At 41.3% G+C, this 17169-nt stretch overlaps 1 protein-coding gene across 5 annotated transcripts in view; it reads right to left on the bottom strand.

Moving 5' to 3' along the window:
- Window positions 1–17169, bottom strand: part of SORCS1 (sortilin related VPS10 domain containing receptor 1) — a 425391-nt gene that overhangs the window by 39572 nt on the left and 368650 nt on the right. For all 5 annotated transcript variants that reach the window (XM_064144430.1, XM_064144431.1, XM_064144428.1 and 2 more), the window contains 3 exons: window positions 16739–16869; window positions 6027–6140; window positions 4931–5102 (listed from right to left, as the gene is read on the bottom strand). In XM_064144430.1, coding sequence (XP_064000500.1) covers window positions 4931–5102; window positions 6027–6140; window positions 16739–16869 — 417 coding nt within the window. The remainder of the gene's footprint in view (window positions 1–4930; window positions 5103–6026; window positions 6141–16738; window positions 16870–17169) is intronic.

Raw genomic sequence — 17169 nt, 5'->3', positions numbered from 1 at the left:
TGCTGAGCCACAAAGATGCTTAAGGGAATGGAGCACCTCTCTTATGAGGAGAGACCAAGGGAACTGGAGCTCTTTACCTTGGAGAAGAGCAGACTGAGGAATTTTTTCCCTGTGAGAGTGGCAGAATACAGGAACAGGAGATACTCAAAACCCACCTGGACATGCTCCTGTGTGATCTGGTATAGATGATCCCGCTCTGGCAGGGGCGTTAGACTGGATGATCTTTCAAGGGATTAATGTTTTGTGCTTTCTTTAGACTAACCCTTTTCCCTCTTCAGCATTTTCCTGTCTGCATCAGAAAACTTCCAGCATATATATTTCCATTGCAACTGAATATTTTAGGTCTACTTAAAGCATCTGCTTAATTTTGCACAGATATTCAAGTTCAGCTTGATCACATACCGAAAAACACACCTTCCCATGTAAATTCTTGATTTCAGAGAGATGCTCTTAACTTTCTACAATCAGAAACTGAATAGAAATGTCTTTCATCAGAGCAAATAGCTTGATCCTTTCCATGTGTACTTTTCCTACACAAAAATCTTTAATTGCACTAATCAAATAATTAATTCTGACTGCCAGTTCTACCAGCTCAACTCAGCTATGAGCTCTTTCTCCAGGACTAGAGTTTCTGTGCTCCACGGGAATCATTAAGTACAGCCTCCCTGGATTATACAGAATAATTGAGCTTGTGTGACTGGAAGTGCATTAGAAGACTGTAGTACTCTGTGTCATCACGAAGGTGAGGTCAACCTTCATACATTTTCATGGAATTTCAGCAATGAATCTTAAAATGCATGAAAGACTGATTTCTCCCAACCAGCAGCAACACAGAAAAGGCAATTATAATTGAGATGGCAGCGGTGTGGGGGAGGGAATGGACTGATATTTCGTCTGCATGTTATTAACAGGAATGTGGGGTCTTTGTAAGATAAACAGCCATGATGTGCACTGAAAGTGAGGATGAAGGTTTCCTATTTCTGTATTCATTACTAACTTATGGTTTCAAAACAGGGAGCACAGCAGGATACCATGAAAAAAATACAGGCTGTGCTTTTAAGTACTACTAGCTTCGCTTCTTGAATTTGAGTACATCAGCAATCAAAATAATCCTAATGCTAGGAGCATCTCCAGGGACTTCACCTGAGCTGAATTCTGAATCGCACTAATGACAGTGCTGAGCTGGGAAATGCTAATGGTGCTGTCCCCCTAGCTGTGTCCCCAAGCTCATTAAATGCACTTGAGACACAACCTACCTTGTACAGGCATTTATTAACATTGCCATTACAGAAAACTATACTGGTCTTTAGGAAATCCAGGGCTCGATTTGTATATTCACATGGAAAGAAGAGTTCTCTGGCCTTATGAGCATTCAGTACATAAAAGAAAGGTGTGGAGGGCGTGAGGGGAAAGCAAAGCTGCATTTTCAAATGAGGGAATAAAAAAGAAAGGTTAAGTTTCTCAGTCAAGGTTAAGTTTCTTAATCAAGGTCATGCAGAAGAAGCTCAGAGTGCTGTCCTGGAATGAGTTTGGATTGCCTAAATACTAGCCCATGGCCCAAACTGTAGGAACAACTGAGCTTTCCCCACACATCAGCCTAATGCAGACATGATACAGCAGCAGCAAGCAGCCAAAAGCACATAAAAATTTACTCCAAGTGGAGTGACTCTCTCAATTGAGAACTGAGGCAGACCTAGAATGTCAAAGATGTTTGGCTGTCACTTTATCAAGATAAAAAAATAAATTAGAAGAGGCAGCTTCTCTGTGAATTATCTGTAATGAAACCGCCAAAGCCCTGAACTTTTTTGCCCTGAATGTCTTTACTGTCCATTTCCTCAGCAAAGATGTATGAGCAATCAGACAAAACGAGTTTGAAAGCTATTGTGTTGAACAGCATTGTTCTGGAGGCTGCAGCTTTCAGTGTCTCTGCTGAAGCAGTACAGCAAGCACAAGTGTCTGATGCTTACACAAATAACTCAAACACACAAATAACAATTGAGTTTGTGACAGGCAAGAGACCTACACGACCACGTAATGAGGAAGGCATGCAGAAACAACTCCCACTTAATAAAATTCCTCTGCTTTCTACAACAGAACAGCAAAACACAACATGCACATTGGGCTGAAAAACTTCAGCAGGAAAACTGGCCTTGTAAAATTTGGGTTTGGTTATGTGGCTGTGCAGAAACAAAGTTCCATGTTGTTTAGACTAAGAAACAACTGCTGTTGAATGCTGCAGTGTGAGAGGTGCCAGCCTTGGTTCTATGCAAATATCCCAGGCCAGGGCAAAGGATTAAGCTTTAAGCCAGCAGCATTTTAAGGCAATGGGAAAAATTTGCTTTTAAGAATAATTAGTTTTCTTCTGTGCTGCTGTTTGGTTGCTGTTGCTATTCTGCAGTCCTCAATGGAAATTTAAGAGCAAAATTACCAGCTTAATTATGGTGCTTTGCTTATTAAACATTTCCATAATGCTTTGTACAATGGGAGATATGCTAATTAGGAAAGGAAACATTGATGATTCCTGGCTGCTGTCACCTAGCAAAAATATGATGATTACATCAGACTAATAGAAGAAGTAACTCGGACAAACCTTTCCAATAACAAGACCAGAGATATTTATTGCAAAGTGACTTTACAAGCAGTTTTAAGAAGCCACAGAGAGATCCTAAAAGATGAGAGGAAAGGTTTCTCACAACTGGTTAATTTAAATATGAACTATTAGCTGGTTTTGCTTTTAATGATAGTTATATGCTGCCAGATATAAATGCTTTACACAATCCCAGCTCTCAGAAACCATCAGTGCTCTACTTACTGCAGGTTTTGGTGCCTGCCCCTTTTCCACTCACACAAGCTTCTGTGACTATTTTCCTTTTGTGTCTTCCTCAATAGCAAAACGCTTTTGAATGCTTCATCTCTGTTTCTCTTCAGACATCTTTTACTGACATTGTGTTATTTATCACCAGAATGACGCAGTCCCAGCTCTCAGCTTCACCACAAGCAGGCTCTAAAAGAAATCCACGTGCTGTGGTTCCTGCCCCTGAATCTTGCACCTGAGTGAAAACATCCTCCTTTTTTTACTGCTACAATTTGCCTCACCCTACTCAGTAATCTCTCTACTACAGAGATCCAGAGACTCTTCAGGGTCTCCAGTGAGCACACCTCTGCAGTTTGTTCTTTTCAGACCCAGGTGGGTCTTTAGATGGAGCAATAAGCCCTAGAAAGATAATATGAGTATAAATCTCAAATGAACTCTTGTAACTCGGCTCACCATCTCTGTAAACTCTTTATACTGACAAATCTAGGAGCAGTGGGTCAAGATTCATCTAGCAGGGAAAGTAATCAGAAAGGGTGGAGGTTGATCAATATTGTTTCAGTCCTCGGAGCACTGCTAACCTCTTCCTTATTAAATGTACTGAAAGAAAGGTCCCTTTTAGGTCTCCTCAGAAGCTCATTCACATTCATCAAAGTATACTTTATGTACTCCCTCATACACAGCATGAGAAATACAGGATTGCCTAATAGAGAAGGTGTTGCTTCCAGAGTCTGGTGAACACTGAAGCTGGGCTACCAAAGAAAATCAGAATCAAGAGAACGGACAGAACTTCACAGAATGACAGAGAGGCCAGGGTATTCTTACAGAGCATGTGACCTGAAACACTCTCAGAAGGAAAAGCAGGATATTTGTCCTGAATTTTCCATGCTGTGGGTGATTGTCTTTCCCTCTGACTACTGGCATAACTCTTTGGTAGTTTTGTGACTGACTTTTTGGAATACTCATCTTCTCTAAAGGTGATGCAATGAGCACTTATTGTATGTTTTAAAACTTATTTTAAAATGCTTGAAGACTTTTACCTTGTCACAGACCTTCATGTGTCATCATTAAACACAGAAATAAAACATTTATTCAGATGAAACTATATCTTTATGCTCTTATGACAGCATCTACAGTATTGTATGACTGTCACAATCGAAATAAAGGGACCATGTTTTGGAGAAGATGAGTATTCAGGTCAAACAACTGCTTCAGCTTAGATATGATTTATTATATGTTATTGCCTTTACAAATCAGAACAGCTGTTTGCTTGGGAAAGCATCAATAATAGAGATGTAAAAATCCCAACACATTCCAACAAAACTCAGCTCCAGAGGTCATACTCATTTCTCTTCCTTACTGCAGGTGACATTTAGTATGGAGAGAGTTAGAAGTAATTTCCATGAATACTCTAAGCTGTAATGGGATGTACATTTTTCTTTAGAGTAAAAATGTAGTTAGTTTAGGATTTATTGGCAACCGATATAGGGAAAAGGGTAGAAGTTTAAGAAAATCAAGAAAGAGAGAAAATAGTTACTTTATGAATGTTATTATTTGGAAGCCTGCAATTAAATGTCGGTAAAGAACTACTGAGAAGAAAAAAAAAACAGGCAAAAAGGTTTTAAACATTATTGTCTGGGGATTCAGAAATGAATAATATTGCTGCTGATACCCTGAGATTTCATCCACAAATGTCTAAGCAACACGTACCAACTAATGCAATGGGGACAAGTCTGCAAATATACCTTTAGCCATGCCTAACTGAAAGTAAAGTGGTAGGAAAAAATGGAAATTCACTTTCAAACACAGCAGGGAAGTCAAAAGTGTAGCTAAGGGTTAGGCTTAGGATTCAAACCTGCACTCTGTAGTTCTACTGTGAAATTCCCAAACCAAACAAGTTCCCAGTTTCTATCAACTTCTCCCAGCTACTACTCTATGCACTGCAATACTGTTAGGTCTCACCAGCTGCATACATCACTCATTACATTATAGAGCAACCTCCACCAAGCTATGCTCTCTTGGGTCATCTCTTCACCACTTTGCAAACTTTTTGTCTGGCATGAATCAGACTCAAAAACACCCATGGGGTCTGGGATGCAGCACAAGAATAGAGCTTACCTCTTCCAGCTGCACTAGGAAAGTGACATTGTGTCCTTGTTCAGCTGTCAGTTTGCCATCAGCCGTGATTATGCGAAGGCCCTGGGGGGCTTTGCCAGGACATTGCTGCGGCTTGGCTGTGTACCGCTCTCTCACACCATCCGTGCAGTTATTAGAAACAACTTTACGGTACCTGAAAACAAAAAGGGAAATCTGTGGAGGATGCTGACAGGGAGCATAACTGGGAACAGGGAGGCATTTCTGAGGTTGTTTAGACTAAGGAGGTTGGAAGCAAACAGATTCACAAACACATTTCAGTAGCTCTCAGCCAAACACACAAGTAGTTAATACTGCTGTTAACTGAGCATAATATTTTCCTGCATAGCACACCTATAAACCACATACTACAAAAATGTCTAAACCATAAAATTATAGGATGACTGTTTACTTATAACTATAAAGTTATATATAAATTTTATTCAATTATTATACTGCTAGGCATAGCTCGGAGTTTTTTTCACATGCTCTCTTCTTACCAGTTGTGAGGCAACTCTCTCTAAAGATGCAACTCTTAAGGGCTACGAAAATAAGAGAGTTAAAGAAAAAAGGCCAAATTATTCCTATCTTTAAGTGTACAAAACACCAAAAGACAGCTTGGGTTCCTTCATTTGCTTTAATCACCACAAAAATGAATTTTGAGATAGGTATCTTAACTGAAACTACATTTTCCAGTGACTTCCAAGAGGAACAAAGAATAATCAGCATTCAGGCTACCTGCTCATTTATTACTACAGTTCACATATATGTAAATTAACCTCTAATTTAGTTTTCACTGTTTCTGCCTCACCTGATCCCACATGATTTTAAGAGAAGTCTTTTCAGAGACTTCTTTAATGTCTTTGCAATACAGTTTTGTTCCCCAGTTTAAGGCATCATTTTTCAGAGAAAGATACCATACATGATGGAGATCTGGAGTGCCAGACTGTGGACTCCACCAAAATCAGTGAAGATATGGTCCCAAGGACTTCAGCCATCTTTGAGACCCCTATAGTAAAGGCAAGCTGAATTAAAATCCACTTGAGTGCTTCAGCTGAATAAAGTCTGGTGTGCCACTTACCCAGTGCTGTTGAGATAACTCTGTCCAAGGCTACAGTCTTTTGACAAAGAAGATGGGTTATACCAAAATGCTGGTAAACATTGCCCGTTGCTGTGACGTTCATAGCCGTAATCACTGTTTTAGAGTTAAATCAACACCATAAAAACAAACAACGAGAACAAACACAGGCATTAGCTCATGCTCTCTACTGTTGATACAAGTTTTGATTTTCCTCAATCTGTTTTCTAGGAAATGGCATTTTATTGACAGAACAGATTCTTCACCCCTTTTAATCTTTTATCTGGGGGTAGAATTACCTTGTATACATCCCAGTACAAACAAGCAGAACCTGCTCTGGTAGTTTATGAGCTATTGCATTAAGTGTTCTCTCTCCACAGCCTCACAATGATTTTTGGATTCAGCCCTACACTCAAATATAAAGCCAGCTAGAGATCTTGGCAAAGTTCAATCACAGCTGTCTCAGTCATACCTTAGAAAACTGATGTGCTAAACAGTTAATTGTATTGGAAAGCACATCACATGAGCTGCAGGGGAAAACTGAGAGCCCTGAGAGAGTTTGCTGCAGAAGGCACTAACAGTGTACTAGGCAAAGGAAAATAATGCCTCAATCTTCAGTTCTACTTTTGTTTGGGAGAAGAAATGCTACTAAAAATTGTGTGTTAGAAACAATGAGTCAAACTGTGATCTTTTGTCCCACTTTAGCTTTAGCTATGACTAAAGCCAAAGTCCCTGGAGGTGTTCAAGAAAAGACTGTATGAGGCTCTTAGTGCCATGGTCTAGTTGACTGGATAGGGCTGGGTGCTAGGTTGGACTGGATGATCTTGGAGGTCTCTTCCAACCTGGTTGATTCTATGATCTAAATTTGCTTGGGTTCCACTAAACAACAGTTCAAAATTGTTTTGATTTCAGGTACGCAAAGACTCTATAAAAATTGCTGATGTGGAACAAATAAAAAAAAAACAAAAAACCACCTCTCTAATCAGTATTCCACTCACATGTTGAATTACTCTCCAGCCACTGAGTAATGAGTAATGTTTTGTTAGAAAATCATTCTTATTCCTTTTATTAAACTTTCTCCATAGCCCATAGTGGAGAAGTTAATGGCATGTCACTTCTGAGAACTGCTATAGAGAATCCACCAGCTCCATTCCAATATTCCAGATACAACATGGTTCTTGAACTTAAAATAGCACTTCTTTGTAAGGCACTTTTTTTTTGTTTGGCTTATTATCTTTAATGTATTAGTCTCAAATAGCCTGATACTCTAGGAAAAGGGTATTAAGGCAGCATTACACTGTGTGATTAAAGACTCATTTCTGTATACATAAAGAATCAGCATTTAAAACAGAAGACAGAGGATCATAGCCAGTGGATCCTCCTGGGGTTGTCACATTACAGCCATCAGCTCATGGTGAGGATGAGATCATCAATGGCAGTGCACTCCCTAGATCACTCTGCAGATCACTGAGGGGCGTTACTGTGCACAGGGGCATGGGGCTCATCATGCCATGTCAGGAAGTGCAACTGGCAACCCCACTTCTATTTTTCATGGCTGAGTGGCTCTCTGTTCTGTGTGCATGTGTGTGGCGGCCTAAGTCTCTGTAACTGGGCTCAGACCATGAGTCACAGTAGTTCCCTTACCCACACTGCCAGCAGGAGGACTAAATGAAGTGTGTGCATGCTGTGCAGGTAAGCACCAAGCCAGACAAGACACTGAGTAGGCTAAAAATCTTGGAGTGTAAGTGCTGATACTAGGTGCATGCATTGCTTACTGGGGAGACCAAGAAGTCTGAAGGAATGGATACTGGTGTAAAGCCATGTATGTCTGGACCTGCTTGTAAGACTTGTTATGTGTGTGTATGCCTACGCGTCAGGCAGCTGGGCAGACAATGAGTCCAGCAGCCAGATACTGGGCAGACCTGCATCCAGGGACCAGATACCAGACAGACACAGTCTCAAGCTGCACTGTGGGATGTTTAGGCTGCATGTTAGGAAGAAGTTCTTTGCAGAGTGACTGGTCATTGGAATGGGCTACCCAGGTAGCTGCTGGAGTCATCCTCTGTGGAAGTGTTTGAAAAGAGACTGAATGTGGCACTTGGTGCCATGGTTTAGTTTATTAGAAGGTGTTAGGCAATAGGTTGGACTGGATGATCTCAAAGGTTGTTTCCAACTCAACTGGTTCTGTGATTCTCTCTGTGATTAGTTACTGGTGGGATCAGTATTACATACAATCATAGAATCAACCAGGTTGGAAGAGACCTCCAAGATCATCCAGGCCAACCTAGCACCCAGCCCTATCCAATCAACTAGACCATGGCACTAAGTGCCTCATCCAGTCTTCTCTTGAACACCCCCAGGGATGGTGACTCCACCACCTCCCTGGGCAGCACATTCCAATGGCAAATCACTCTCTCTGGCAAGAACTTCCTCCTAACATCCAGCCTGTACTTCCCCTGGCACAACTTGAGACTGTGTCCCCTTGTTCTATCGCTGGTTGCCTGGGAGAAGAGACCAACTCCCACCTGGCTACAGCCTCCCTTCAGGTAGTTTTAGACAGCAATGAGGTCACCCCTGAGCCTCTTCTTCTCCAGGCTAAACAACCCCAGCTCCCTCAGTCTCTCCTCACAGGGCTGTGTTCCAGGCCCCTCACCAGCTCTGTCACCTTTCTCTGGACACGTTCCAGTATCTCAACATCTCTCTTGAATTGAGGAGCCCAGAACTGGACAAAGTACTCAAGGCATGGCCGGACCAGTGCTAAGTACAAGGGCAGAATAACCTCCCTTGCCCTGCTGGCCACACTGTTCCTGATACAGGCCAGGATGCCATTGGCCACCTGGGCACACTGCTGGCTCATGTTCATATATGCATATTTATAGTGCACATATTTTCCACAAATGAGATTTCATCTTGAAGAGCTGCAGAGGGGACCAGGATGAGGCAACTGATGTTTGTGTGAGTGGTTTCTCTTTGTGCTAATCTGTGTCACCAGACATGGCTATATGCCTATGTATAGGTATGCCTTCATTTACTGTACCTACACGCACAACTGCTCAGCCTTGCTACTGCTTGAGTCACAGGACATGGAATTCCAGCAGTCTCACCTCTATCAGGTTACTGGGTTCCCCTGATGGCAGCAGTGCAATCAATAATACGTGTAGAATAATATTAACAACAAAGAAAGTTCAACTTCATGAAGTTGGTCTTTCTGGACCAAAGTATGACAGAATAAACCAAAAACTTGGTGTATCACTATTAAAAACCTTTAAGAATGCTGGTACTGATCTAAGATATGAGATGAAGGAAAAATGATAGAATATTTTGCAGTTTATTTTTGTTATCAAAAGCAGAACACTGTGAAGAATTTTGTCACCACTTTTTACTTCTGCCTGCAATTTTTCTTACTGAACTGAGGAATAAAATATTTTGATGTAATCTAAAAAAAGGAGAAATTCAGAAGACAACATTAAGCAAAAGAAAATTAAAGCTGCTTATCACTTGGGAAAACTCCTAAACATCTATTAGACTGCACAACTGTTCCAAAGGAATATTGTGGCAGCTGTGGTGCTTGGGAAATCTACAAGTAATTGAGAACATAGTCTAGGAAACAGCAATGAAGTAGGTGACCTAAATGGTCTTTTCCTCATTTTTTGGATTGAATTTTCATCAATCTATTTACTTAGATGGTAGTGACTGAAGGTTGCTTAATTGCTTTGGAGCCATCATTCAGCCTATTCTCGCATTGCCATGTGCTTCTCTAATCATCCTTTTTGGACTAAGAACGCTGTAGTTGCAGAATACAGCTTACAATGAACAATAACACCATTCTGATTTGCTTAGAGAAAACAAATATTTACATGCAAGTGGGACTCCTGTATGTTAGTATTCATTTGTCGACACTCTGCAGTGCTGTATTCCTCAGTTATCATGTGTCTCTCTAATTAAAAAGCTGTAACACTGTACACACACAGCATTCTGTAGTCAGTTAGGTGAACACAAACCAAAATAATACAGTGAAATCTGCCCCAGAGAGGACTGCTACCCACAGTCCAATTTGATGCACTAGTATCAGTCTGGGATTTCTTGCTACGTGAGTCCAGACACATGCCATCATTTTTATTCCTATTAGTATCTGTACATCTGGATTAGCCAAGCTTGACTTAACTAGGTTTGACTATCCTTGCATTGTATTTCCCAAAAGCCAAGAGAATGAAGTCATAGGATTTTCCACGGCAGAAATAGTTCTAAGCACAGAAGTTTCAGTGTTGTTTTCAGGCTTGCAAATCGCCTGGCTCATTAAGGCCCTACAGAAATACCATCCCAGTAAGTGACATGAATTGCTGCTCCACATCTCTCTACAGATGCACCAGCCACTCATTCACCTCCCTAGTTCTGGAATCTAATGAATTCCTTGGCTACAGGCTGCTGCACGCACAACACTGATGCTGACAATAAATTGCTGCCTACAATTTGGCACAACAGGCTTTGTAGCAATCAACAAGCATTAGCATCAATTGGATTGCCATAGCACAAGCCAGTAGCAAAATCTGGAGACAGGGAAGGCATCAGCTTTAGACTGCAATCAGCTAGTCGAGTCATTGCCTGGTTACTGAGAACTAGAATTTGCATATATTGATGATATTTTGTTCCTGCCTGAAAGGAATCCAGGTAAAATAGATCATGAACTTACAAAAAACCCAAAACAAAACAAAACAAAGCAAAACAACACCCAAAACCCAAACAAGAAGTACTGAGGCATTTAGCAGCAGTGATTGTTTTGTTGGTATGAAGCAGCCTATCTTGTGGCTCTCAATGATGATGGTTCTATCCTGGCCACTTTTATTGGATTAAACTGGAATCCTATTTGTCTTGATCAAGTAGGATTGCAAGCCCTTCTCTGTAATTACAGACAAATCCAAATTCATTCCAGAAGTTCTGTATCTCCACTCAAAGATTCTGTGAGTTCCCTTATCTAAGATTATCTGCAGAATGGGTAATAATCAGAGCAAATTAAATCCTATAACGATGTTTGCAGTTTGAATACAGACCTGACAAATATACTGTCCTGGAAAAACTGTAAACTGATGTGAAATTATTAAATTCTCACTGTTTTAAGACACAGAAATAAGCAGTGAAGTCAGATGAATATTTGCCATGTTCATGTCTTCTACAAATCAAGAGATGACTTAATATGTAAACACAGGACATCCTTAACACTAGTAGCTTCACCTTAAATTCAGCTACACCAGAAACTGTAAATGCTATGTTGTACACTTTCCAGGCTTTAGTAAGTGGAACTGAGGTATCTGTGATTATGATCAACTTCATCCTTCAGTTTCCAGAAGCCCTTGTGGTAAAAAAATACCACCTTTTTATTCATGTAATATCATTGCCTTATATTGAACTATGATGCAAATATAGATATGTGTTAAAGAGGAGCTGTGTGGTTGGAAAGGGCAGAAAGGGACCTGGGGGTTGTAGCAGACAAACAATTGAATATGAGCAAGCAGCATGCCCAGGTGGCAAAGAAAGCCAATGGCACCCTGGCTTGGGTTAGAAATCCTGCATCCAGCAGGAGTAGGGAGATGATCTTCCCCTTGTACTCAGCTCTGGTGAAGCCACATTGAAAGTATTGTGTTCAGTTTTGGACAATTCATTACAAGAAGGATGTGGAGGTGGTGGAGCAAGTGCAGAGAAGAGCAACAAAGCTGGGGAGGAGCCTGGAGAATAAATCTTACAAGGAGCAGCTGAAGGAGCTGGAGCTGTTTAGTTTGAAAAAAAAGGAGGCTGAGGGGAGACCTCATTGCTGTCTACAGCTATCTGAAAGGACACTGTGGAGAGGCTGTCACTGGTCTCTTCTCACAGGTAATTACTGACAGAAAAAGAGGGAATGGCTTCAGGCTGCAACTGGGTAGGTTTAGACTGGATATTAGGAAACATATTTTCCCATCAAGGCTGGTCAGGCATTGGAATGGGCTGCCCAGGGAGGTGGTTGAGTCACCAACCCTGGATGTGTTTAAAAGTCATTTGGATGTGGTGCTAGGAGATATAGTTTAAGTGTGAATCCTGTAAAGTAGGGATATTGGTTGGACTTGATGATCCTGAGTGTCTTTTCCAACTGGAATGCTTCTGTGTGATTCTGTGTTCTTGCTTTCTTGGTCTACAGGATCTGATGTGGAATTTATCTCACAGAAGGATGGATTCAGCTGCAGTTTGAACTACAGACCTTTGAAGGCATATGATTTCAAATACTGTGATGCAGTAACAGTTAAGCCATACCAGCTTTACAGGGAAACTAAAATCATAGAATCATAGAATCAACCAGGTTGGAAGAGACCTCCAAGATCATCCAGTCCAACCTAGCACCCAGCCCTATCCAATCAACTAGACCATGGCACTAAGTGCCTCATCCAGTCCTTTCTTGAAGACCCCCAGGGACGGTGCCTCCACCACCTCCCTGGGCAGCCCATTCCAATGGGAAATCACTCTCTCTGTGAAGAACTTCCCCCTAACACCCAGCCTATACCTACCCTGGCACAACTTGAGACTGTGTCCCCTTGTTCTATTGCTGGTTACCTGGGAGAAGAGGCCACCCCCCACCTGGCTACAATGCCCCTTCAGGTAGTTGTAGACAGTAATAAGATCACCCCTGAGCCTCCTCTTCTCCAGGCTAAACAGGCCCAGCTCCCTCAACCTCTCCTCATAGGATTTGTGCTCCAGGCCCCTCACCAGCTTTGTTGCCCTTCTCTGGACATGTTCCAGCACCTCAACATCCCTCTTGAATTGAGGGATCAGAGTAATGTGTCCATATAAATCTATACCTGATAAATACCTACACCCCTAAACATGCAGAGATGTTTCACAGACTTCACATAGTGAATCAGCATTCATAATGTACTAAAAATTAATTATAAACTACTATTCTTTAGCTATCCTAGCCTACCTCAATGATCAAGTAAAGGCAGTTAACCTAAAGGATGCAATTGTATGTGTGTTTCAGACCAGGCACCTGCATGATGGTCTGAACTGATGAGAGCAGTAGCACACAAAGCCAACAACTAACCACATTCAGTATCTGCCTTCTGCCTCCCCATGGTTTGTCAGCAGTTTCTCATGACACAGGATTCTGACATTTTAGCATAGGAACTAAATCTAGCAGGCAGGTCTGTGATTTAAGAGCCAGACAACAGAAAACAGAGCCAAACAAATCCTTTCTGCTATCATCAGTGAAATAAATAGATGATTGCACTAAGGCTTCTCTGTGCCTGTCTAGAAATGCACAGGCATGAGCACCAGTACCGGCAGACTCATGCCACTCACAAAGGTGTGTGATATGGGGATACTGACAGAAAAAGCCCTTAGTATTAATGAAAGGAAGTTTAAAGGGAGGACCAACAGTTAGACACTTAAAGATTCTATTAAAGGACCAGGGAGACAGGTAGCTGAAGGATGAACAGCACCAAAAATTTCCATCTGTGTCTAGAAGGTGTTTCCACGTAAGAGATATTGCTGTAATAACGCCCCGGCGGCAGGACGGAACGCAGCGTAAGGAAACCGGGTAAATGAACGCTTTAATAACACACCAGGAACGGTGTCATCCATTTACCCAATCAATTAAATGAAGAAGGACACTCTCGTTTCTAGGCCGTTGCTAGGACAGATCTGCCGAGGGCTTGAGCACGTTTCCATTCATCCCTATTCCTGAAGCGCTATTGCCCTCTGGCTGTGAGCCTCAGCCCCTGCACGGAGAACCAACGCCTGCCGCTGCAACCCTGGCCCCGGCTAGGTGTGGCTCTAGCGCCTGATAAGGATGTCTCCTGCCAGAAGAGAGCAGCTTCCCAAGGCTAGAGGAACTACAGTCATTTCTAATGTCACTCGGCTTTGTTGCTGTGTAAAACAATAAACAAACGTGCCCTTTTCTCTGAGAAAGAGCCACCATGGGCTGAATACAGATTTGAAATGAACCCGGAGTTCTTTGATATTACCAAGAGAAAAAAACCCTACAACATTATAAAATCTTTATGTCTTCTATAACTCACATTTATTTCCACTGAACTGATAAAAAAAAAAAACATTCACAGTATTAACAACAATAACCTTTTATTTTTTCCTCTTTACCTAGCCACACAATTTTTCACTCCAGGCTCTGACAAGCTTAGATAATAAAATCTTTCCCTACAAACCCAACGTTTAAAGAGCAAAGAAAGTCCTACTCTGACTGGGACAGGGATTGTTGTTTTCTGTAATTCTATGTATGTCTGGGTCCTGCAGCCATTGATGTCACTATGAAAAGCTGACCAAAAGATTGCAAAATCAAGCGCAGCCAGATAAGGGGCTTCTCCCTGCCTGGAGCATACAGGTTCCCTTCAATGTCCTTCAATTAAGACATTAATTTTTTTAACCTGTCTGGTTAAAAAAAAAAGGAAAAAAAAATAGAGAATTCAAAAGCATTGCTAAAATGTCATGAGTGAGGATGATCAAAGTGCTTCTTCCTTTTGCAGGAAGGACCCCAAGGAGGACATTTTTACACAGAAAGAAACCATTCACCAATTTTCCTCCAAATTCCTCTTTGGACCAGCTTTTGGAGGTTGCATCAGCAGCAAAGCCTAAAGCAGCATTCCACAAGGCAGGCACTGAAAGCTATGGCACAGTAGCAGCTTTGCCTTTCTTAGCATATTGAAACTAGGCTAAGAAATCAGTAGAGATAGAAGAATTCCTTTTGTCTTGCTGTCCCTTTTCTTCTTCCTCAGTAAACCTCTGTCTTCTGATTCTTGTGGCTTTTATGCCCATCTGTGTAAAACTATGCTCCTAACTCTACTAAATAGATAAACAAACATAGAATATTGCTGGTAAACATTTCTGAACTGGATGCTTAAAGCAATGTTTCTGTTTTTTTTCCCTCAGAGACAGAGAGGAAGGACGCTAAAATGGATAAAGTAAAAATCCAGTTCAGAGGACTGTAGGAATAACAAGAGCTCAGAGAGAACTGGAGGGGATCATGGTAGTCTGCTTGAAACCAGATCTAATTCCATCAGAAGGAGAAAGGCCCTCCTAGGTCAGGAAGATTTTCTATCAGACAGCTTAACACAGACACCTGCAGTACTTTTAAGGGTATTTTGCTTAGGCTACCTTTAACGAGCTGACTTTCTCTAAGTTCTAACTCTGCCCATTCCAACAGATTTGAGGGATTTGGTTGATGCGTGTGAACTGTGAGAGTCTGCCATACATCCCCAACCATTCAAGATGTTTAGGAGGAAGTTTCCTCACGGTGAACATTAAAGCATGTTTCCCCCAGCAAATTTCACCACGGCACTTTTGTTCTGTTCCTGACGACAAAGTTTTATAGTAGCAAACCACACAATCAATTTTAATGAAATAAAAACATACATTCTCAGAAGGACAGAAAAGTTCTGGAAGGAAAGCCTTTTCTGTCAGAAAGGTTTCATGAGTGTGCATCCCTTATAACGGGTTCAACCCCTGTTTATTCCATCACTTTTCTTGAGCCTTGGTATAAGCTTGGCACAGCTTTGTACTCCACACTCTATGAGAGGGTCAAAATTTTCAGGGCATTTCCTTCCTATTCATGGATTTTGGGGTTCTTTTGCTAGATTTGTTTGTTTGTTCGCTTTGAGATTTTTTGGAGCTTTTTGTGTTGGCTTGTCTTTTCGTTTGGTTTGAGTTTTGTTGTTATTGTTGTTGGTTTTTACATCACTAGAGATATGTTGAATGATTGAAGTCCAGGACACTTTGGGATCTAAATGGTGAACTGCACAGAAAACTGAGGCATCTTTTCCCTAACTGTAGTTAAGGAAGAATGAGAAAGGAAATGTTGTACATTTCCAGGGTCCTGGAATAAACTCATACCGCAAATATTTAAATGATTAGCCTCTTCAGGGTGCATGTTACAGATTCTGGGTTTAATAACATGGCACAGACAAAGCAGGGCGAGGCAGAAGGTGGTTTATCAGCACTGCCAAAGAGCCACCATTCCTCTCTTCTAAGATACTTGAGACTGTTTTGGACTTGGAGAAAACAGGTTATGGAAAGACTTCAATAATTGACTTTTCTGTGCAAACTTCTATGAGTCAGCAGAAATTTTGAAGTGAATCTAGAAACTGAATATTTTATCACACACTTTATAACTCACCAATGGACTCTTTGTTTTCCACAGCTTACTGCAGAGAAGAAAAGGCTTCAGAAGATTAACCAAAATCATGAAGGCCACATCTGCTGGAAACTATCAAACATGATGGTCTGTATATATTAAATGAACCAGGAATTCCCTATATATTTGATTTCCAGTAGCTGAAGCCTAGTTGGCATTTACTTTTACACATATATAAATATATATGTGTGTGTGCATGTCTGAAGAATTTATTTTGTCATTTAGACACATTATATTTGTCTTACACACTACTTCACAGTCACCTCTGGTCATTGCTGAGGTTAGATGTGCTAAATAGACCTTTTATCTTAATGCTGCACAGAGCTTGGATGTGACCTGGAAAATGGTCTGCTCAGCATTAATTTTGTGGGAGCCTTAGCAGATTAGAGATATTTACTCCACCTTTTCCTCTTTTGACATGTTTGCAGGAAGCAGCCTATGTGGCTACTTGCACATTTACTAATTTCTACCCTCTTCAAGCCTAAAGCCTCTCTAGTGAGCCCTTCATTGATGTGATAGAGAGCACACAGTTCTTGTGCCCATTGCTTACCAGTCAAAGTCTGCCTCTGTGCACACGCATGGCTCCGAGGTCATGCCCCCAGCATATTTCCCTTGCATGCATTTTTTGTCTGACTTGCGCTTCCTGTAGATCCTTTTTGCTCCCATGATGCAAGCTTCTCCCTGGAAATAAAACAAAAAACCCCTTTCTCTGACAACCACCAGGCTATTTGTATCACTCAGATTTCTCAGGCCTGTGCAATGGGAGCTGTGACTCAAGGGATGAGGATAGGAAGTCAAATGTCTTGTCAGTACACTGGAGCTAATTAAAGCTACTGAAGCTTTAACTAAAGCTAAACTAGTACGCACTAAGAAATGATCTAAGGTTCCTTATGTAGGTGACTCAGTTCTGAACTTGTTCCAAAGCCAATGAACAATTGATCCAGCTCCAATTCTCATTTATAGATTAGGTTTCACAGCAAC

This window comes from Pogoniulus pusillus, chromosome 6, assembly GCF_015220805.1.
Source record: "Pogoniulus pusillus isolate bPogPus1 chromosome 6, bPogPus1.pri, whole genome shotgun sequence".
NCBI classification, from domain to species: domain Eukaryota; kingdom Metazoa; phylum Chordata; class Aves; order Piciformes; family Lybiidae; genus Pogoniulus; species Pogoniulus pusillus.
Note: the sequence above shows the minus strand (reverse complement) of the source record. Positions and strands in the feature narration are given on the sequence as shown.